The 24,192-nt window shown below is 47.6% G+C and overlaps 1 protein-coding gene across 3 annotated transcripts in view; it reads right to left on the bottom strand.

Annotated features, from left to right (window-relative positions):
• Positions 1-24,192, bottom strand: part of OTULIN (OTU deubiquitinase with linear linkage specificity) — a 49,979-nt gene that overhangs the window by 9,184 nt on the left and 16,603 nt on the right. For 2 of the 3 annotated variants that reach the window (XM_079917306.1, XM_079917307.1), the window contains 4 exons: positions 23,530-23,673; positions 17,264-17,389; positions 14,566-14,835; positions 7,730-13,361 (listed from right to left, as the gene is read on the bottom strand). In XM_079917306.1, the coding sequence (XP_079773432.1) occupies positions 13,167-13,361; positions 14,566-14,835; positions 17,264-17,389; positions 23,530-23,673 (735 nt within the window). In that variant the 3' untranslated portion in view covers positions 7,730-13,166. Of the gene's footprint in view, positions 1-7,729; positions 13,362-14,565; positions 14,836-17,263; positions 17,390-23,529; positions 23,674-24,192 lie in introns of those variants that run through there. The other variant, XR_013827652.1, reaches the window with a different exon arrangement.

Raw genomic sequence — 24,192 nt, 5'->3', positions numbered from 1 at the left:
GTATATGTGGTCTCCTTAGGTTCAAGAAGGGGGGAGACGGGGCAGACCAGCTAAAAACGCTTGTACTATTCGTTCACCATCCAGCTTCATGGAAATTCAGTGACGTACGGAGATTGGTCGTTACTATAAGATTTAGAGGCATAGATGTTCTCCAACCATGAACCAGGGACAAGAAATGGTGTCTTGGGGGTGGGAAACACTACGGCCAGGTGGACTCTGGTTCCCTGAAGTGTGGGGCTGTGGACATGGGGGACCCACAGTTTGGATGAACCGGACACTGAAGGAGAAGTTCAAGCTACTCTGGTGGAACAAAGGCGGTACAGGGTTCCCATGACCACCAGTCACCCAGCAGCCAAAGCAGGGAGCAGTCACTGGGAAGCAGGCCACGCCCCCAGGGGTACCACATTCGCAGGGCTTCTGGGCAAATACGCTGCTCCCTGGGCCCATGCTCTATTTGGTTTTCTTAGTGATGTATTGAGAGGGCAAATATCTAAAGCTGGAATGACCAAGGAGCTAGTCATAGAGCTTCAGGAGTCCTGACAGCGCCACAAACGGGATTCTGTCCAGGTTGGCCACCTGAACAATGAGAAGCTCAGGCCATTACTGTGAAGGCTCCTTCCTGGTCTAACAGTCTATGCAGGATCTGGGGTTTAGAACATGGTACGGGATCCTGCAACGGAAAGATAAAATTACCTCGTTCTCCGTTTCAGATCTGAATATTAGCAGTGATCCAGAATTTTTTTTTTTAACAGAAGTTAAGTCTTCTGGGAGTCATTTTTCTCTGTGTGGCTGTCAGCTTACAGGCTTTTCAGTTTTTCATCAAAACTGTGGGTTTAATTTAAACTGTCGAAACCAATCAATCACATTAAAATATCTGTGGAGCCTTGATTAAAACTGACTGCAGAGGTCGGTATAAAATATATGTTGCATTTAAACAGGTGCTGTGTATGGATTAAATAGATGTAAGTTTTCGCACTGTTAAGAGCATTTATATGTGCTTCTTTTGTGGACTTTTTTTGGAGGGGAGGAAATTTGTGCTCATATATTGTCAAATAGCTTTCATACTCTAATTTTACTTTAAGTAAAGCTTAAATGGCCAGCATATTGATTGAGATTGCTTTTAGTTTCTTGATTTTCTTATTCTAACCATTAGTCTGTTTACACACCCCAAATTACATGGTTACCTAAGTCTGACTACAATTTCCCTTTTTTGGTCAAACGTACATGGATATTAAAATTTCGCCCTTTGCCTGGGTAAAGAGCTGAAACCTCTACCCACTGGGATACTTCCCCAAGCTCTGTGTCTTACTTAAATATGACCTATTTCTTCAAATTTTATTCTGTACTAAAATGAATTTTTACTTCCCATAACGGCAATAATATTGAAAGTTCTCTGAGGCCCGGCTTCTCCCCACCCCTTCTACAATGGGGATACCAGATAGCCCGGCTTTAGGAAAGTGAGAGGAAAAGGTGAAAACCCCTCCTGCCCACATCTAAGGGACTCTTGCTCTTACCAGTCTTTATGTGAAAAGCATTTCTCTTTTTAAACCCTAACGTCTTAACCTCAGAGAATGATAGCTCTCATTTTTTTAACCTCCTATGAAAGATTATATAGAGAATGTGTTTTATTACCTGCCTGTAATCAACAAGGATGTTAGCATGCTACTGACTTGCTTGAGATCGCATATTTTCTTTACTGTTTCATGACGTTTTTGAGTTAAACGAAAGATCTCAGCCCTGCCTCTACCATGCTTCCCTATTACTTGCCTCTAATATTACAGGTTTTTGAAGTCGAAGAGGTCATCGTTCTTTCCACCCACGGCACTTGGGTTATGGCACGTCTTCCTGCTTGGCTGTGATGCCAGGATGTGGAGCTGTGCTGGCCCGAGCACTGTCAATTCTCCCCATGGGGAGCAGTCCTACCACAAGGGGCAAATCTTCACCCCTCCCACACTGTCTCCTGACGTCCCAGATGAATCACATTATCATCCTCCCCAAAACCTACTCCACGACACCCCCATCCCCCGCCAGTGGGGGTCCCACTAACCCCAATCAGTTTCCCTCCTAGTTTCTCGCACATCCCTCCCTCCCTCTGCATCTTAAGTCCCACTGGCTTCGCTCAGAGGCTCCTGGTCACCTAAGGCCCGGATGCTAAAGAAGCCCCCAAAACAGTTTCCTTCTCCAGGCTTGTGCGTCCCCCTGGACAGCGATGTAAATGGCACCTCCTAGAGTTTTGCAGTGCACAACCTGCACAACCATTCCCAGCCGCCAGCCCACCTCACCCCCACCCTGTCTCACATTGCAGAAGACCTTTAGTGTTCATACCTGTCTTCCTTTATGAGGGCTGAGGGCTTCCAATCAGGAGGATGTCAAAGTAACCGTCGAGCCAGTTCCTGGTTTTGAAACGCCTGCCTCTCCCCCCTTTACCTATCTGTGAATTATCCCAAGCCACCACATCCACACCTTATACAATGGTAGCAAACTTCCAGGATGTTTCCGCTTATGATAACTAGTTTGGATACAATCTAAGGGGTGTTTCTGTTAATATCAGGGAGAAAACTATGCCCTCTTCTGAGTTTTCCTTTTCAACACTGTTAAAGGCAATGCTGGGATGAAAGGTATACTGGCGTTGCTTATATTCTTACTTTCTGCCCCCAACAAGCTCCAGGCTTCTCACTGGACAATGCAAGCCAGTACATACCGTGCTAATTTCACAGTTCAACACACTGGTTTTTGTGCAAAAGGAACAAAAGAAATCAGGAGCCGCGAGGACTGATTCTATCTCTGTGGCTTATTAGCTGTGAGCCAGGCAAGTTACTGGATGCCTCTGGTTCCGCCTCCTCTGCTCTAGAACGAGATCTTTTCTAGCCCTCATCTACTGTGACATCAGGATTTGCAGAGCCGTCGATGGCAGTGCGTGAAGACGGGCGTGCACGTCTGCTAACCTTCCAAGTGGTTTGGAAGTGCCCCGGCCAACAAATCTATGAACATTACTGCCGGCCTGCTTTCAACAAAGAAAAACTACTAGAGCTTTTACAGAACAAAACAAAGACTAATCGTATCTTAGGTTCAGAACCTTTGAATCCAGAGACCAAAGCAGAATGAACAAATAGAACTATTATGATCAAACTTTACATTATACTACACACCTAAGCTTCTTTCATCTGCTTCACGTACCAGGCTCTCTTGCTCTAATGGCAAGTGGCTGAGGAAAGCTGGCTGTGGTCGGCTCCGGTGTCCCCCAGCCCTGGGGCCCTGTTAGGACAGAGGCTCCCAAGTTCACGCATGATGGAGTCAAAAAGCAATTTCTTCCCCGTGCCTGGCAACGCCACGTCCTATTTCAGCTCTGCTCTTCTGCCTTTCCCCTAAATGCTGCCACGGCCCAGACGTCAGCAGCCTTCCTCACCCTCCAACTGTGTTTCTCAATGCTCTTTAATTCCACTCTCTTTAAGAGAGACTCAAAGCGGCCCCCTACACCCCAGGCTCCAGGCCCGCTCCCACCTCAGTTGGGAATCCAGCTCTACACGCTCCTGGGTGACCTAACCTGGGCCTGTTTCCAATTCCAAATACACGCTGGGGATCCCCAGGGCTGTTTTTCCAGCCCTGACCGGTTCAAGAGCTGCAGTCCAGTCACCTCCCAACATCTCCTCAGAGGGTCCCAGAGGGGCCTTAGCACCCTTCCCACCCCACCCCCCATGCCACCTCCTGACTAGATGAATCACATGAGCACCCACCCGGAAACCAGCCCACACTGTGTCCCACCTCTCCCTCAGTCAAGCCACTAACCCTGTCGGTTCTCTCCCACTATCTCTCACTTCTGTCCCTTCCTCTGCACGTCTTAGTCCCACTGCTTAGTTCAGGGGCTCCGGGTCACCTCAGGCCTGGATGCTAAAAGCCTCCAAGCTGGTTCTTATTTCCCCAAGCTCATGTGTCCTCCTGGACCATCATGTGAATGACATCTAGAGTTTTGCAGTGCACAACCTGCACAACCATTCCCAGCAGCCTGCTCACCTCACCCTGCTCCTCCAGGCTGGCCCTTCCTGTCTCGCTAGGCATTGGGGTGCTGAAAGGAGGGCCCTGCGCTTACATGGGTGGGCGCCAGGCTGAGTCTGGGCTACATGCAGTAAGCAAGGACTCGGCCAGAAAGGAGGATGCTAACACCCAAAGAGAAGCAGCAATACAAACCGGGGACTCCTGATGGCGCCCCAGCCTCCTGCACCAAGCTTCTTAACGTCACACCCCCTTCCAGAACCTGTTTCCGCTTTCATTCCTCACTCACCATGAGGGCATCAAAGGACCAAGAAGAGATATCTTAAAAAGCGAATTTGGAGAGACGGTTTCCTCGAGGCGCTACACGGAGCCCCGCCCCTCCTCAGGGGTGTGTGTGCATGCGCGTGTGGTGGGGTAGGGGGAAGGGGGTCCCTTGACCCGTTAACCCTAACGACCAGGCTCTGCAGGAGACACTCAGAGACCTTGAGATAGGCCCCTACTGTGGTGGGCGCTCGGTGGACGGGTGTCCAACTCGCCCATCCGATCTGACGGAACAGTGAGCCGCACGAGAGGGGGCCCCGGGGGGGTGGCACGTGCCACGTTCACCAGGGCAGAAGGCGCCGAGGTCTTCCCCATGAGCAAGGCCTGGGCGACACACATCGACCAGCTGACCTGCGGGTCATCTCAGGTCCTGAGGGGGTGAATGGGGCTCAGAAGAAAGCAGCTGGAGGTAACACTGCACCCTTGGCACTGCAAAGGAGGAAGTGGTGGGCCAGGGGCGGGGCCGTCAGCCTCCTCAGGAGAACTGCCGAGGAGAGGACCTGAGCTGGGGGCAGCGGGGTCTCCAAAGGCCCCCGGAAGCACCCCGTGTGAGAACGAGAGAACAAGAGCTGAGCCCCGGGCAGGCCCAGGGCGCAAGGCTGGCGTAAGACAGCAACCACCAAGAGTAAAACCTCTCACCCTCCGCCCTCCCTCCTTGCCCCCGCTCCAACTCCGACGGGGTGGTAAGTGATCAGCGATTCTACCCCTGGTCCAGCGCCTCTGTTACAAATGCACGGGGCGGGGTGAGAGGGCCTCAGAGGGGCCGGGAGGGATGCGGAGCGGAGCGCTGGGCCGGCTCTTCTTGCCTCCCATTTCGGCACGTGCCTGCCCAGAGCAGACATTCTTTGGTGAATGAATGAAGTCATTCACACGCGCCTTCCCCGAACACACACTGATGCTACGCCCCCTGCATAACAGCCCTCTTCCTTGCAGCCTTCTCACCTCCAACCCCCTCTTCTTGTCGCTACGGCCAAGCTCTCCATGAACTAAGATAACCTGGGCCGGTTCCCCCAAAAGGGCTTGACGCGGATCCCTGACAGCCCCCCTTCTGGAAGCTCCCAGCCCTAAGTCTCTCTGTGAAACACAGATGGGAAAACCGGAAGTATTCTCACATACAACTGCCTAGTTAGAGACTGTTATCAGCTGGGCAAAGGGAATGAGCACACGGCTCCCAGAAAATGCCCCGTGAATGGCTTCTACAAAGGCAAACAGGCTCAGCCTCGCTCGCGGAAAGGAACACAGACTGAAAGTCCAACTATCAACTCAGCAAAGCGCAAAGTTCGACAGAGCCCGGCGCTGGCAAGGGCCTAAGGAAAGTGGCCCTCTTCTGCAGCGGAATGTTGAGCAGTGGTACCTCTTCAGAGGACAATTCGGTGACATGTTTCAAGCTTACACTCAACTAGGGAAAGAGGTTAACGTCATGGGCAAAGGACGTATAAAAGCAACGCAGGGAAGAAATACCACTGACCCATAAATAGCTAGGAAAAATGTTCACCATTATGAGAATCAAAAGCCATTTAAAGCTGAACGCCTTCCTTTCTCTTTTCATTTTCTTTTTTCTTGCCAGGTGGTCAAAGTTTAAAATTAAATTACCCCTAGTGTCACCCGGGGGACAATGAAGCAGGCTCTGCAGTACCTGCTGGTGAGGGTGAAATTCCTGCAACTCTTTTTTTTTTTTTTTGCGGTACGCGGGCCTCTCACTGTTGTGGCCTCTCCCGTTGCGGAGCACAGGCCGCGCAGGCTCAGCGGCCATGGCTCACGGGCCCAGCCGCTCCGCTGCATGTGGGATCCCCCCGGACCGGGTCACGAACCCGTGTCCCCTGCATCGGCAGGCGGACTCTCAACCACTGCGCCACCAGGGAAGCCCCCTGCAACTCTTTTAAGGGAAGGTTGGAAATACGTTCCAAGAGCGTTAAACAGGGTCAATTTAAGGATGCATAAAAAGATCGATGAATGAGAAGGCTCATTATAGCACTACTTATAATTGAGAACACTGGAAATAGCCGATGATGTTAATTATAAAATTGTTCTAAAGATTTTTTTTAAACCTTAGTGTATCACAGTTCCTCACCATCTAGCACAATCAGGATGTGATCTCCAAGAACGTAAAAGACAACTTCCACTGCGTGTTTGCTCTGTTCTCAGCATCCTCCCCAACATCCTGAGGAGTGTGGTCTCCTCAGGAATGGCACAGCACGGCAGTGTTTTTATCTGCCATAAACTGCATCCCAGTTCTTGATTTCGGGAGACGGCACTAGGCAGGTATTTGGAGGACAGTGTCCTTAGCTTAGCTTAAATGAATATTCCAAATTGTAACAGAGGACGAAAAACCACCATCACCAGACCTCTCAGCCATCTTGCTAGGGTCTTGCAAGGGTGCGGGGCGGGGCTGCAGGGTCGTGGACAGGGGAGGGGAAGAATCCGCACTCAGCCCTAGGGAGCTGATTGGGAGAGTGTCACCCTGGGCTTTTCCGCCCCAGGGCCAAATCGGTTTTGCCTCTGGAGCTGTGCTGGGGGCTGGAAGTCTGGAATGAACCCTCCAGACCCAGCAAGTCAGAAGGTCATTACCAGGCCACTCACACGGAGCCCAGACAAGAGGCAGGGGCCGGAGGAGTGGGAAGGGGAGACAATTTAGAGAATCTGCAGAAAGAATGCCGAGATTTCGAGCAAGGGAGACATGTTAAGTGGGAATGTACTGTATATACACATAAATACTCTCGTTTTACACACATATGACAGTCGGTATTTTCTTGATCATTTGATGGTTATAATTCCTAAGGGCCTCCCTAGGATCCACAGCCCAGATCCCTGTTTTTCTCCACACTTCCTACCGTGGGGGGAGGCGATGGAGGAGAAATGCCAGAAACACTGCCCTCGGAATCGAGGACAGCACCACAACGCAGACAAGAGGAGGGGAAAAGGGGAGAGTGTATTTACAGCACTTAGTTTATTAACGCAACTGAATGGGGCGGTGAAGGAAGGAGAGCTTGCTGTTGCTGTTTGGCATGGGAGGTCTTTTTGCTGCCATCACCAACCTGCCACTGCTGCTCTCTGGATGCCCAACCCCTAAGCAGTGGGTTCTTCAGAAGCCCAGCACCATTTTGCAAAGACTCAGTTCTTTGACTCACAGGAAGGTAGGGCACCGGTGGCCGAAACTTCATCCTCTAACCCCAAGAATACCTGTGAAAGCCTGCTGTCTTCCCCCTTCTTCAGATGATTAACCTCTTTCAGTGGCAGTCCGATTCGTACGCAGTGCATGCAAGGTCTTGCTATCACACTTCTGGGTGCGCTCCCATCGGTCTGGTTGGTTCTTAAACACCTAAGAACGCTGCACACGCTGAGGGCCTCTCCCAGGCAAACACACGGCCAGGCTGGGTCTGGACTGTGACTGCAGCCCTGCTTTGCAGGCCTAGGGGATCTTCCTGGAAGCACTCTGTTGAGTGCTTGCACCTTGCTTCCCCCCACCCGCAGGGGAGACAGACCGTGGTGGAGGTGAGGACTGAGGCTACAGAGGCGGGGTAACTGGGCCCAGCTCCCCCGAGTAGTGGGTGATGAGACTGGTCTTGAATCCAGACCCAAGAGGCCCAGAAGTGTGCATCTAATTTGGGCGGATCACTTCCTACAGGTTCAACACTGTAAAGTCATCGGCATCACAGGCCCGTCTTGGAGGTGCCGGAAGGTTTAAAGCACTGAACCCAAATCTCCCAGGTCCTCAAAGTCAGGCATTTAACCAGAGCAACACAGCCAGGCTTCTGAGTTTTTATTTTCTAAGTTTGTTTTTTGCTATTTATTTTTACAATCCTCAGTGGCCAGGTTGCTACAGGGGATCGGCAGCAAAACCCGAGTAGGCTCTGCCTCTGACGGTGAAGACGAAGACTCAGCACGTCACGGGGGACACTCCTGCCGCGGACGCAGGTAGGACCAAGGCCCCAAGCTGACGGGAGCCTTGGGGGCACAGTTTTCTGAGCAGGCGCGGTTTCTGACAGGTGCTGACACTTTACAGTGTAAACAGGACACTCTGCTAAACAAGCCAAGGCGAGCGGGCCAGGTTCACACCACGTTCCCGGCTGCCCTCCCTCTGCAGCCCGCAGCCCGGCTGACAAGGAAGGAAAACCACCGCCAGAGACAGAAGGTGGGTCGTTACCCTCTCAGAATTCACAACACAGAGAGTCGGAAGCGGCTAAAAGGTGAGTAACAATACCGCAACGTTTTTATAAAGACAATGGAAACGAGAAGGGGGCTCATTAAATACATTCACTTTGGCCTTCTTCCCACAAGGAAATACTCGACGTGACCAACATTACTGTGGATTGCTCTGGTTCCTGTAGGAGTACCATATTTTAGCACCATTTATGAGAAGACAGATCAAGGCATTTTTCACTATACAAAAGGTCTTGAGTACAAAAAATTATTTTAAAGTTCAGAATTAAGCTCAACCACCCCCAAAAGATTGCCGAGACCGTGGTTATCTCCAGCCCCGTATCCTTTCCTTGGATTACCCATGTTTCGGCGATCTCACCCCTGACCCACAACGACACCCAAGAAATCAACAAGAATGTGATAAAGCTCTGGTCAGTGTTCTCCCTATTAATGAGTATTCAAAATATGGAAATATACAGATGGCCATAAAGGCCTGGGAACAGAGATATACGCAATAAATGGCTTGTTGATATGACTTTTCACTACAATTATCTCCAGACTTAATGACCACTCTGTATAGTTCAATTATGCCTACTAACCCATTCCACCATTCCCGGTAACAAATATCAATTTACCATGAAAAAAAAAAATGCAAACGGGACAGCTCACCTTCACCCTCCCAAATGTGGCCGGGTCTCAGGCTGTGGGACCTCGCGTACGTAAGAACGTCCCAATGCGACCGCAGGCCAGCAAGCAGGCACATTCATACACGCGCACACGTCCCTTCCGGTCACGGCCGAGCCTGCCTTGCTTCTACTGCTACTGCTACCAAGGGTGGGAGGAGCCAAACCAGTTTAGTGTTGTGCTTCTCACAGCTCCAAGTTATTAACTGGATCACACAGGTATCAATCATCAGCTGCCCATGTCTTAATTCACTGCATAACTCAGCAGTGGCTCCCTGATCTCTCCAGTCCCTCAGAAGACATCACCAAGAAGTTTTTCCGAAAGAGTTAAGCATTACATGTCTCCTTCTAAAGTTTAAGCAGGGGACTTAAACTTTAGAAAAAGGAGTTTGCAGAATCCACGCACAGAAGTCTTCCACTGGTTCAGATTTTTATCCTTGTATGACGTAAGCCATGGAGGTCTGTCAGGCGTCTGTTGTTTTGTTTTTAAAAGGCATTTTTAATCTAAAATCAGTTCCTCCTTCTTCAGTTCTTACAGTTCCTTGGGCCATTTTTAAATTCCTTGACACTGTGCCCTGCCTGTGCTCAACTATGTGGGGGTTCTATACCTTTCACACACATTTCAGATTCAGATTCACTCCACACACATTCAGGGCTTCCTTTTTATTGCTTTTAAGTAGATACAGATCTTTTTAAAAAGGCACCTATGTATTTTTGTGTATGCCTACAAATAACATTCCCCGGAGGTTTACACTTCTGAAAACACTTTCTGGCTTTCAAAGGGGGAGTACCTGCCAAGTCTTGCTTTAGAAAGAGAGAGAGAGAGGAAAACAATCAAACTTTAACACCAAAAAGGAGAAAAAGCCAGGAAGTCTATCTGAGTCCTACTTCTGTGCTGTGAGGTAAGAATCCTAGATCATTAAAGGGGAGAGAGCACCTAACCGTCACCATCTGGAAGCTCTTCAAAAAGCAGACTACAAACTCTCAAGTGAAAGAGCACCTTGGGGTGAAGAGGGCAGGAGGAATAACACAGCCTCTTAAAAAACAAAGGAAAACACAAGCACACAAAAACCAACAAAGATGTTTCTTCCTGACAGAGGTGTGAGATTCAGGTGGCCTGAGATTTTACTTGATAAGCTCTAGAATTGGAGGAAAAAAAGAATAATGAAAGAAAACAAAGGCAACGTCTGTTTTCCACAATCAGAGAAAAACACCAGTATTTATCAGATATTAACCGAATGTGTAACAGAATAACAAAAGTGTAAATGGCTCTATCTAGACAGCAGGGTCAATCCTGTTCTGTGCCTTTAAAGCATTTTTGGATGTGCTGGATTCTAAGGAAGAGGAACTGACATTTCAGATCAAATCCCCGCCCCTCCCCCCGACGCTGAGATCATAAGTGAAAGAGACCACATTAGCAGCTTGTTCTCAGCTGCCACCCTCACTGTTCCATGTGTTATGAGTGAAATCAATGGATGCTGTAAATGTAGGAGCTTAGCAGGTGAGGAGGGGAAGTGGGAAAAGTTCTCAGGGAGCAGAGTTAATTCCATGGAACTTGTTACAGGGAAATTCTTTTAGGTTTAATGCACCTTAAATGAGCTCAAACGTTTAAGTCACGCCTGTTTAACGTAGACATTATCCTTCTGCCAAGACCATAGGGTCCAAACCACTGAACTCCTGCAATAAACTCTGGGACAGAAAGTAAGCACAGTGTCACTCCTACTACCTTCCTTTTTCTGGAACACTATCATTTTAGAAATTCCCTCTGAGTAGATCATCCTCCTGAATCCATTTTGGTCTCAGTTCAATTTCAATTCTGCTGATGTCACCCGACCAGGCCAAGACCAGGAATGAAAAATGGAATTAAAACTTGGGGCAACCATAGTTGCATGTTGCAACAAAAAGAAACATTTTTAAAGTTGGCCAATCATCTATATTTCCTGAAGTGCTGTTTCTTTGAAAGCTTTACTTCTCTTATGCTGTGATCCCTCTAAGCCTGGATGGCAGTCTGAGAGCAGAGTGTAATAAGGCCTTGGGACAGAGAGCAACTTAAACGCACCCTTGTGAATTTTTATCAGTGGGGTGGTTAAGACCACAATTCTGCACAAACTCTAACAATATCACACACAGGAACAAGAAAAAAGTATGAAACATAAACAAGCTGCCCAGAAGCCCAGCTCAACACAAGTTCACTAAGATTAGAACATTCTCAAAATGCAAAGACAGGTGATCATGAGTATTATTAAATCCAGCAGCGGCTATGCACCAATGGTTAGATGGACACAGACCCCTACTGCCTTATACAACCTAAGTGTTTGAAGTTGTGCTTTTAAAAATGTTCAGGAATGAACGGTAAGCATTTCCTGTTGTAAGTTACATGAAAAATAAGTTCCATAAAATGAAGCATCAAAGCCAACAAGAATTCGTCAGTTTTACTTTCACTTGGCTTCTAGGTGCCTCCTTATTTGAGGCACCACTGCCTTTCACAGTGAAAAGCAAAGCCTCTCAACACATTCACACACATTCAGAGCAGAATTTAATTCAAACACTCCAATGAAGAAGTAGCTACCGAAACGTGGTGAATATTATTGATGAGGTAATGGGGAAAATATCAATATTAATGTAAAAGTCTGCATAGTTTTATGTGTCCTCTGAGTTTTCTCAACCAAGAATTTTAATTTTTAAGTGAAAGCAAAACTAACACTATCACAAAAGGTTTGCCCCTCTGAGAAAAAAACAACAATGGATTAGATAGCTTATAAACTATAAGCTTAAATTGGACCAAATAAAGATCTTACTTACTATAAAATAAAGCTCAGTGCTTCAGGGTAACACCACGTCCACAAATACTGAGCCAATTCAGATGCCACTGACAGTCCTAAAGAGTGACACGTCCCGTCCCTTGCGCCGTGGCCACAGTACACGCCCCACGTGGATGGTTCGGGCCCTGATGCAGACCACGCTCAGCTGGGCTGCCCTGTCCAGCCCCCAGGCACCACCCTAGCCTGTGACATGCAATCACTCGTGGCCAGAACACCGCCTCCCCAGGGCGTAGCCAAATCAAGGGCAGATGCAGCTCGGCCATGCTGCTGCAGTCAGTTTTAAGCACACGCTCTGTTTAAACTTACCCAGAAAAAGCCTGAGACGCTTTGCTGTCATTCATCCAACAGAGGAGCCATACGGATTTGGCAACGGAAGCATTCTCCAAAAAAATAATCACTTGGCCTTGGTCTCCTCTAAAAAAGCAGGTGGATCTAAGCCTTGTTCTGACTATAAAATGGTGGATCCATGGAAGTGGAGACTAAGGAGCAGCCCCGATCCTAGAGAGCAACGAGCTGCGCTCACCCGCCAACTACCCAGCGCCTGCACCCAGCACCAGACCTGGTGTGTTCCCAACCGCAGGCGTCTGTCACGTTCTTCAGAGTCAGGACGTCCTGCTGCCACTGCCTCTTCCTGCAGCTCCCTCTCCAGCCTTTAAATAACTCACTATTGGGGACCCAGTTCTTAACCTTCCATTAGACAATCTGCTTAGAACAGCTTTAATTAACATGTAAATCCAAACCACTGCTCGATGAGACTATCAGAGGATGTTACGGCTGGGCCGCTGACAAGCTTTGTCCCAGAACTCTACCATATAAGCAGACCGCGTAGGTGCACAGGAAGGGCACTGCAGAGACCCATCACCACCAAAACAAAAAAATTACCATCTTTAAAAAAAAACGGAAAGCCAGTTTACTATTAGAGAGAGCTCTGAACATATTCCTCTCCAAAATAAGTCTCCTCTGATACAAATGTGTTTGTTTTATGGAGATGTAGTCTGCACCTTTCAACAGGTGTGCTCTGAAGGCCCCCAGTGAAACATAGTGCATCATAGGTGAGGGAAAAAACTTGATTAATTCTGATTATCAAAAGCTAGTCTTCAGAACATTCCAGTCCAGCTTGGCTCACAAGGCCCAAGAGTCCGCAGAGGTCACTCCCAGGGACCTGCAGTCCCAAGGACCGAGCCGCGTCACCAGGCTGTCCAGGAGTGTCTCACAGACTCGTCTCCTCACACACTCTGACGGGGATGTTGTAGTGCCGGTCATCTTCGGCGATCAGCGTCACCACCGGCCAGTCCCTGGGGGGGTCGGTGGGATAGACGGTGATGAACTCTTCAGTGCTGTACTTGGAGAGCCGGTACACCTGAATGGTGTGGCGCACAGCGTAGGCGAGAAGGAACATTTCAACCTGGGGGAAGAGCAAACACTGAAGGATGTGGCGGGAAGCCACGGTGAAGGATAGGGCTCTCCACCCACTCCCGCCCTGGTGTCCCCGAGGCGCATGGCATGGCTCAGCCACAACCGTTCTTCCTCCCCGTGGGCCCAGCCCCAGTCCTTTTGTATATATGGGTCGTCGTAAACAAGCACACCATCAAGAAGAGATCCTATGTCTGATCAGGGACTCGTGTAGAGAATATGCAAAGAACACCTTACAACTCGACAGTAAAAAAGCAAATAACCAGTTTAAAAATTGGGCAAAAGACTTGAACAGATATTTCTCCAAAGAAGATATGCAAATACCAGTAAGTACATGAAAAGTCATCAGGGAAATGCAAACCGAACCCACAATGAGAAACCACTTCCCACCCACTCGAGTGACTACAATCAAACACATAATCACTGAGGGTGACTGCTTAACGGGCACCAGGTTTTCTCTCAGGGGAAGGAAAGTTTTGGAACTTGACACAGGTGATGGTCACACAACACCGCAGATGTACCGAAAGTGACTGAGTTGTACACTTTAAAATGGTTAATTTTGTGTTATATGAACTTCACCTCAATTAAAAAAAAAAAAAAAACAAGACCCTTCAGAGGACTCTTCCAAGAGCTTGGTCTATTTGTTTACTGGAGCCAAGGGTACTGATCCCATCCACCACACTACAGAAGCAAGCCCAGGCTGAGATAACCACGGCGGTTATAAAATAGGTTCACAATTCTTTGGCACTCCTCACTTGAATGTGGGAAGGATTAAGTGACTTGCTTCTAACAAACAGAATAGAGTGTAATTGACCGTGCGTGACTCGCAAGACTAGATCATAGAAGGCACTGGAGCTTCCTCCTTGCTCTCTTCTTGGATCCCTTTCTGAGAGAAGCCAGCCGCCATGTCACAAGGACACCCAAGCAGCCCTATGGAAAGCCCCACATGGTGAGGAACAGAACCCTCCCACCACCTCCCAGCGAAGGGACTGAGGCCTCCTGCCAACAGCCAGGTGAGCGTGCCATACTGGAAGTGGCCCCTCCAGCCCCAATCACGCCCTCAGATGACTGCAGCCCTGAACAAGATCCAACTGCAGCCTCCCGAGACCCTCGACTCCTGGCTCACAAAAACTGGGATGAGGTTTGGCGGCTGAAGCTGCTGTTTGGGCCAATATACTCCCAAAGGTACAGCTCACCTGTTCAAGGCCACCGGCGTGCCCCACCTGGTTCAGATGGTTCCTCAGCAGCTGTCCGGGGTCACCTGACGTGTCCCGAGCAAACAGAAGCACAGAGAAGAACGGCACTTCCCTTCCCTTCTCTCTATCATCATATAGTTCGATGGCTCTGTTTAGCATGAGAAATTTCACAGCTTCATAGAGGCTGTACTCCTCTTCTTCATTCGTGAACAGTTCATCACAAGCTATCTGCCTCGCTTCGGCAGTTCTCAGTTCAGCCAAGTCTGTCCACTGTAATAAGAAAGTTACATAATAATTAAATTGTTGCTCTAAAAGTCCCTGGTAAAATTCCACACGATGAGCACAAAATTATTTTCAAGATAGGCAGGCAACCATGGGTCGCGTACCAACGCTCAATGCTCAAGCTTCCAGCTCAAACAATGGCACTCTTTAGACCTCACAAATTCCTTATTCACTTCTTCCCCCACTAACTTGAAACAAAAGTATAATGTACTAAGGAGAACTCTAGGGCCATGGAATGGAAATTTCAACTCCCCTACCTTCCCAGGCAAAGAGATCAAACCAGTCAATCAGAAATACTTATAGGAGAGCTAACATGCGTGTGTGAGGCCCGTGTGAGACGCTGTGAAGCGAAGCTGAAACTACTCCTCCCCTTAAGGGGTTTACGGCAGCCGTTACCACCCAGAAACACCAAGCCAACCCTCAAACATGGAGATGCACCAGGAAGACTGCGGGGTATCCTGAGTATCTGTTTACTAAACTTATTCTTCTAACCTCTTAAATATACACTTGAGTTTCAAATGAATAAATCCACTCCGGAAATTCTTACCGACTTCTGATTCAGAGTAAAGCAGAGGATCAGGTATTCAGCTAACATAAGCAAACTCTTTAAGTGAAAAAGAAAACCCTATAAACATATGTGCTTTTAAGTTAAAGTGAACGAGGATAGGAGGTGCCAACATAAAACTAATCCTTATGAATAACCAGTAACTACTGCTCCTCCCCAAAACCATTAACATTTTAAATACAAGAGTAAGTGTTAATAGTAATGACTGTGCCACCGGACTCGCTCCAATATTTGGGTTGCAAGCTGGAACACCTCATATTTTCCAGAAGGGGACCAAGCTGGCAGGCAAGAACGCAGCTCTGGGGTCAGAGAGTCAGGGTGGAATACAGGCCTTGCCACCGAGCAGCTGGTGGCTTCTGCAGGGCCTCCGTCTCCTCATCTGCAAAGTGAGGATACCACAGCAGCGATACCCAGGTAGTCGTGAGGATTAAACAATGTATCAAACTTTTAGTGTGCAGCCTGGCACATACAAAGTGCTAACGATGCCGGCTCAGAGGCTTTTTTTTTTTTTTTTTTTTTTTTGGCTCAGAGTGTTAATGTATAATTTTAATGTTATTACAAACTGGAATCACTTAAACATTCCCCCAAATGAGGATCTAGTTACAGTAGGCACAGCTAATAAAGCAACCTCACAAGAACTTAAAAGAGTTAAAAAGGAAGCTGTCACCAGTGGCTGAGCTGAAGAGCCTTCCTGTTCACTCCCACAGGGCCAGAGCCTTATGCTCAACCCCCTGCTAACCCAGGGCCTGGGCAGGCGCAGGTCCCCCAGCCCCCTTGAATCCTGTGCTCTGCTCCAACAGGCAGCAAGAACAGACCCCCTCTCCCCTTCTCTTGCTCCCATTTCTTCATCACTGGTCTTCCTTCGACAGTATAGTTTCCAGTACACATTTCTCATGTTTGTAAATAAAAACTAGGCTCCAGGAACTCAGGGCCCTCCACTCATTCAACAAAATATTGACCAAATGCCTATTATGTGCCAGGCTCAGCACCCGGCACTGGCTGTAAAGGAATCGACAGGACAGTCTCTGGTGAAGCTGAAAGTCTCATGGGGGCAGACCACAGTCAAGTGAACAGATCAACAACCAGGGTATGTGCTGGGGGAATCCCGAAAGCCGATGCCTGACACCTCCTTACCGGCCTCCCTCCTCCATCTACAAAGCCTGGAGCAACTAACAGGCCCTCAATCCCGGGTCCCTGGTGAGGAGAGCTTTTAGGCTGCTCAAAGGCCAGCGACCTAGAGTTCTGTGTGGGCCAGTGTGCAAGCAGGATATCGACCCACATAAGGCAGCGGAAAGCCACAGAAGAGGGAGCATTTAATAACCAAATCACTGGGAATCAGCAGACCAAGTTCCTCCTCACAATTCTGCTTCAGAAAAACCCTCAGGACAGTTGTCAAAGGACAAGTTACTAAATCTGCTCCACTGGAAAATCATCATGAAAGAAAACAAGTCTAATAAATATGGACAGAATCTTAAAACATGAACATAATTGGGAAGAATTTAATAAATGTGAATTCATTATCACTGATAATCCTGTAAGAGATATGGACTAAATGATATCCCTGAAACTTGTCAGAACTGAAGAAAAGACTACATTTGTACGGTTTCCTTTAAACAAAGTTAAACGTTTCATTAAACACATCATCTCCTCCGAGAATACACGATGTTGATATTTCTTCATTTTACCGAACACTTCATAGGAAGTGTTTGTGTTCGTTTAGAATTATTTTGCCTAAAAACCAGCCAAGAGCGTGTGGTAATCCACTAAGTGAAGACCAAGAAGTGGTGTGCTGGGGCACCCGGGAGTGAGAGCTTTGCACTTATCACAGAAAGGAAACTACATGTTCCAAACCTTCTTCCTCAGTAAAGTGAGGGACTCCTTAATTTTATCAACCAGGGCCTCGCTCTTCCCCTCAAACTTCAGTCCAAGCTTCCACTGCTTGATCCAGCTGTATTTGCTTATGAGTTTTTCTGGTAACTAGAGTATCAAGAAACAGAGAGAGAAAATGTTAACATTCCAGAAAGGCCATCACACGATCCAAGCTATAAGAAACAATGAAGCCTACAAGACCTACCTTCGTTTCCAGAATTAATTCCTGCACATCTGTCTGGGTTTAGGACGGCGGACCTAAATCTGGAAGTCAGGATCTCGGAAAGACCCACCCTGAGGAGGGCTTCTACAGTGAAATGGCAGTTTTGGTTGAAACCCAAAGGCACAATGTACCTGGCTGGGTTCCAGCCGCGGGCAGGAACATTCCACAGCACTTTGTAAGGGTACGTGAAGGCAGTGTTCACACCAGGTCTTCGCATAAACCACCCAAGCAGCTGCGGGGCTCACTGGTGCCTCCCTACCACTCCCTAATGCCTGACTCAGGAAGGCGCTTTGGGCCTGTGAGATGGTCCAGGATAGGGTAAAAACCTGTTCCTTTCCTGACTAGGAAAATAAAACCTAACTTCTGATACTTACACTATCATCAAAGTTTTAATATTAGAAAGAAACACTATGGTATCTAGTTTAACTAATCAGCGTAGTAAGATAGAAAATACAACTGAGAACAAGATGCAGGGGTTAAGGGAGTTGTGATGGGCTGGCTCATTAGAGAACTGACAGCTCAACTATTATTTTGCCTGTTTCCTTTTTTTTCCTGGAGCGTTTGCTATTTTGTTTTCCCCTCATCATCAATAGAATTTGGAGTCTGAAAAGCAAGCTGGGACATAACCGGATCGATGTCAGCATGGGAACTCAGACTTTCCCAACAGTCTTGGAGAAATCCATATAATTAGGCCGGGCACAGGCATGTCCCTTCAGTGCTATAAAATGCAGAAAGGAAAAAAGAGTTCACCTCCAAGTCAAAAGATCATTAGAGAATAATTAATTCCTCCCTAGAACCTGAGTTTGTTTAACAGTTATAATACAGTTTTAAATGAGGCCATGCGTTCAGTTCTCCTGGAATCTAAGGCTCTGAAGACCCTTGCATGAACGGGAACTCCAGTTTTACCTTCCCTTTACAGCAGTCATGTGAAACTACAGTGGTTTCATCTCTACAAAAAAACAAAACCACAACAGGGACGTAAATTCCTCTTCAGGTGGTTATCACAATGATGGCATTAATGGGGGAGGGGCTGTGTTCTCATCTTCTTACGATGACAAATGACCACCCACCCAAGAGCAGCCCAGCTCTGTGCCCACACTGTCCTACATTTCAGCAACATGTGGGCAGTTCTGCTGCCAACTTTCTCTCAGGTTCTCTGGTTTATCACCAGACTCTAAAATGCCCTCAAGTGGCAATAAGCTGAAATCACAACTGGGCACAGAGAAGTGCAGTGAGCAGAAAATACTGGCTACGCAGATGTGAGCTGGGAAACGGCGTGGAAGGAAGCCCAGAAAACATAAGCATCACGTGATGTTGTGTATGTACCTAAAAAGCAGGCACGATGCTCAGTTACTCAAGAGACCCCAACGATCTAACTACACCGAGCAAAACCCAAAAAAAAGTCCGTTTCCTCATTCCTTCCACGCATGGGCCAAAGTATTGCTGGAATAATTATCAAGGGCTGTATATGCTGGGAGCTGTGGGGAGCCTGGAGAAAGCCCCAAACTGAGGTGTGAAAAGAAACTATGAGGAAAGAATAATGGAGCTGAAATTCTTTACTCAGATGAAAAAAATGAGGATAGCTTTAAATGCTTTCAGGGGGTCATGACACGTACGACACACACACACACAGCCATTCTTTTACACTACACACACGGAGACTGGACTTCTGTTAGGGTAAGGGAGACGTAAAGAAGAAACAATGAAAAACAAGAAACAATGACGGGAAATACTTAATAAAGTATTAAACTGCCTAATTAGCTTAGGTATAATTTCATTTGTGACTGAAATATAAAAACAGCCTGTTTTCTCTAGCAAATGTCCACAATTCTCGAAATCAGCACCATGGTTAAAGGGATAGCAAGTAACAAGAATGTGTCACCCCCAAACTGTCTCATGAGTTCTGATATACAGTCTATCCCACCCTAAGCAAGCAAACACTGTCACAGGTCCCACCCACTCAGAGACATTCTAAAACTATGGAACCAAAGGACCCCTGCCCCGAAGGATACCACCTCTTGGGGACCCAGCTGCTGCCCAAGTTTAAGAACAGCCAGACCAAGCCACGTCCAAGGTCAAGGTCACGGTCAGATCATCCGACTGCAGTCAAACACAGAGACTAGGATCTGGACAGAAGCGAGAACGACAGACAGGGAGCCAAGACATGATGACAGGAGATGAGAGGCAGCCGAACTGTCAGACAGGCCACGAACGAGCAAGGCCAGAGGAGCCGAGCAGCACGGGACGAGCAGCCTGGGCTCGCTCGCCTCCACTGAGCTCACATTAAGGGGAGGGTCTCGGTCTAGCGCTCCTACTTCCCTTGAATCTCCTGAAACCATGCATGTTCTAGGAGAGAGGGAAAATGGCAAAACGCTACAAAGAACATCTCTCCAAATGTAAATGGAAGCAGATACAGCCAGCTACAGGGTGTGTAGCTTCTCTGGGCTCACCGGATTCTTGACGAAGTGCAAGCTGAGGTCAAGGGATGTTTAGCACAGCATGCAGCCTGCAGGCTGGGCCAGGACTGGTTCTGAGTCTACAGACTCACATACAAACTCAGGTGTCCCAGGACCTGCCCGATGCCCAGTGTGAAGAGGTGGGCTACTACAGAGCCTGGGCAGTTCAGGAGACCCTAACAATGCTGAAACTGGTTCCCTCCAACCTGCCTGCTGAGAGCAGCCTTTTTATGTCCCCAGAAGTGGTCAGTGCTCCAAGGACTTCTAAAAGCCCCGTAGACACCAGAACATATGACTGTCACTGGATGCAGGGTAGTGGTCAGAAGAGGCCCTTGGCAATTCAGAAAGATCAAGGATCAGGGTAAACTGAGACAGACTTATTTTTCAGATAGTTATTGTGTTTATAACAGCGAGCCTACCCCATTTTAAACCCCATAATTTATACCAAGCTGTAACAGCAAGCATGGCCTAATTAACATGACAGGATACAAGTTACTCTGATTTAGTAGGAAGATGGGTAGGAAATGGGCACAGAGACTTTCATACCAAAACTCCTGTAAGACCTTCTTGTTCTGTAGAATTGAGTTAAGTATCACCTGATCTGCTTGTCTTAATCACGAGCGTTAACAAATATTAAGACGCCTCCTTATTACAGTTACACAAGTAGTCTCTGGTAACGGAGAGGCCCCACTTGCGGGGTGAGGCGGTCCGGGTACCCCACCACCACGGTGCACCGCCGGCTTCTGCAGGCCTCACCACCTGGCGGTATTCGTACTTGGTTCCACCCCGACTTCTTCCAGTCACGCTGCACCGCCCTCTCGCTCACCCAACGAGACCCCTGTCAGTGTGGACCTTCCGACAGGAGACGAGGCAGAAGGGCCAGCATGAGAAGAGGGATGGAATGCCATCCACAGGAGGCTGCCTGAGACACCTGGGAGGTGGTTAAAAACTAGTCTGGTCAAGTACGACAACCAAGTCTGTGTACCCCTTCCTGCACTGACACTTCAAATGAGAAGCGTGTGGTGCATCTGTCACCTGCCAAGACACATAGCAAAACAGACCCTGTCAGGAAAGTGCTCAAATCGAGGGAATCTGCTGGGGGCTGAAGAGTCAACACAGGGACAAGTCTTCTAGTTGGATGAGAGCAAGAAAAGTTTAATAAACTTTCATACTAAACTCACGGACAGGTATGATGTGCTTTTTCTCTCTGACGTGGGCATCTTGGCATTCGAGAAAGGTTAGATGACAAAAATAATACCACTGTGACCAACTAATTATGCTCCCAAGAGAAAAACTCTACTTGTTGACTGATACATACAGAAAAGGGAAGAAATTAGAAAGAGTACTTGAGAATTTCCGCATGACTCAAATGAAGTCAGGAAAACCACCTTAAAGCCCCCATTGCTCCTACGCGCAACGTGCTCTCATACCGATCAGAAACCAAGCACAACCTACCTAGACTATTTTTAATTTGGCAGATAACCTTACCCAAATGTATCCTGTTAGTAAAATAAAAATTATGCTTTACTTTCATGGAGCGTATTTTGTATGTTTAATTATGTAGAGCACTGCCTGCACCAGAGTTCCTTGGAAAGTTAAAACTTCAAATTCATTACATCAATTAAGTCCATAAATCTAAGCAGCCCCTTAAAGTAAAAGGCTCAAAGGAAAGCAGCCTAAAATCGAGGAGGATTTTGTCACAATCAATAAATAAAGCTATGGCTGTCAAACAAAAGTTAAAGCAAAATACAGTGACATCACCCATGTCTGCTTCCCAAGCAGTGTCTCATGTCCACAGGCATGCTTTTGACTGACCAACAATTCTGAAATATTTCAGTACTGATATGTCTAATTTGCAAAGCTAAAAATAGCCTAGTGCATCAATTTCTTTTGCTCCTTTCTCAAAAAAAAAAAAAAGCTAATACTGAGAAATCTGCTTAAGATGACATATCTTTGGGACTTCCCTGGTGGCGCAGTGGTTAAGAATCTGCCTGCCAATGCAGGGGACACGGGTTCAAGCCCTGGTCTGGGAAGATCCCACGTGCCGCAGAGCACCTAAGCCTGTGCGCCACACCTACTGAGCCCGTGAGCCACAACTCCTGAAGCCCATGCGCCTAGAGCCCGTGCTCAACAAGAGAAGCCACCACAATGAGAAGCCCACGCACCACAGCGAAGAGTAGCCCCCGCTCGCCACAACTAGAGAAAGCCCACGCGTAGCAACGAAGACCCAATGCCGCCAAAAATAAATAAAATAAATTTATATTAAAAAAAGATAATGTATCTTTGATTAGAAGTATCTTTCACAGATATCATTTAAATAGCTTATACACATGTGATTTTACACCAGTTTATAAAGTAGATAATCACCTGAGAGACAGGTGGTATCCTCCACCCACTGATCCTGGTTTTGCTCTTTGAGGGTATGTGATACCCCGTTCACCCAACAGACCTCTAATTAGCTTAACTGCCAACCAGTATCCTCTAAAAGTCTTTATTCTAGGCAAATACCCCAGCTCCTTCAACTGTTCCCCAAAGCAGATGAGCCCTGTCGGGCACACTCCCACCTGTACTGAGGGTACAGGCACAGAGCTGAACTGGGTCCTCAAGATGGGATGTGACCAGCCCTGTTCAAGACAGGGCTGTCACTGCCTGTGTTTTAGAAGCGCTCCTTTTAAGACAGGGCTTCCTTATCACTGCAGGCATCACACATCAGTGGGCTCGTACTGGGCCTGCAATCCATTAAAATCCTGACTCTTCCTTCCCCCCTCATAAGTTGCTGGTAAGGCAGATCTCCCACAGCCAGCACTCTGAGTTTCGGTTTGGGGTTCTGTTTTAATACAGGCGCAAGGTTTCCTATTTTCTTCCAAGTCATGTCATATTGTGACTTCTGCTCAATCGTGCCTGCCCACCAAACTCTCTTGGGGTATTCTACCATCCAACCTAGCATGACCTCAAGCTGATGTGTGTCGTGTATCCACGACACACTGATGATGTGACTTCTTGGGGTGTCACGACCAGGCTGCAGATTTAAAACCTTAAAGAGGGCCAGGCCTGGGACACAGCCCCTGACCCTCACCTCCCCAGGGAGCCTCCCCCAGGCTGACAGCAACCGTCTCTCTTCTAGGGTTGCTGCTCTGCCGCCTGCCACGCCAGCTTTCCTATCACTCTGCAGAGGGTGCTGATTCCTTGAATTGGAGCTAGAATCACAGAAATCTGCCTCCTAAAACCCCAGCAGGTTCTCAGATAGTACAATATACAGCCCACTTGGTAGAGACTCCAACACTGAAGTCAAACTGCCCTAAGTGCTTTGAACAAACCCTAAACACCTGCTCTCTAGTTAAGCTGAAGCACTGAAGAAATTTTATCACCTTCCTCTTCTGGGGAAATATCAATCATTTTTAGTCACTTTGTTATGCAAAATCATCTCAGCCACACAAAACTGAATAAACCCACACACTGACGTCACACCGCAGACAGTACAAGCACGTAGCACAGGGCAGAGAAGGGGAAGTCTTTCTCACAAAAGCAACTGGAAACATTGCAGACTCAAACCTGCAGCAGCAGCGTACCAGCGTGAGCTCCGGGTCCTGCAGCCAGGAGGGCAGCGCGGCCGGCTGGCTCATGGCCTGGAAGAGCGTGGCCCTCAGCGCACAGTAATTATCTCCACGGACTCGCCTGATGGAGGTGAATTTCTGAGACACCTCCTCGTAGCCCTGGACAAAAGCATCAGAGAATTCAAAATGGTCATTACTGACTTCAGAGAGTGGGGAGAATTTTATTCCTGTGGAAAAAGTGTGCCCCCAATCACTAGAAGAACGGAAACAAGACTGGCTGAGTCTTTCATGTAAGATATTTGAATTCTTTTTTTAATTAATCAAAGGAAATTAACAAATGCTAGTACTGTACATAGTATCAGCATAGGTAGCAGACGCAACATACTAGAACATATAAAATAATACACCAAGTATTATTAAAACACTAGTCACCCCCAAAGTTGAAGTTATATGCCCCTTAGCAACCGTTGTAACATTCACTTATTAATAACCAACATTCTGAAGGCTTTAATCTGTGTTTAGATTGACCCTAAACTCTTTAATGAAGAGACAGAAAAGAAAAGAGAGATGTACCCAGCTCGTATCTCCACATTAAAAATAATACCCCCAAATCCCAAATTTCCGTGAAATACATAAAAAAACTACATGCTAGGAGGTGCCTGGATAAATTCTGTTAGA

Source organism: Stenella coeruleoalba (assembly GCF_951394435.1).
Source record: "Stenella coeruleoalba genome assembly, chromosome: 3".
Lineage (NCBI taxonomy): Eukaryota > Metazoa > Chordata > Mammalia > Artiodactyla > Delphinidae > Stenella > Stenella coeruleoalba.
Note: the sequence above shows the minus strand (reverse complement) of the source record. Positions and strands in the feature narration are given on the sequence as shown.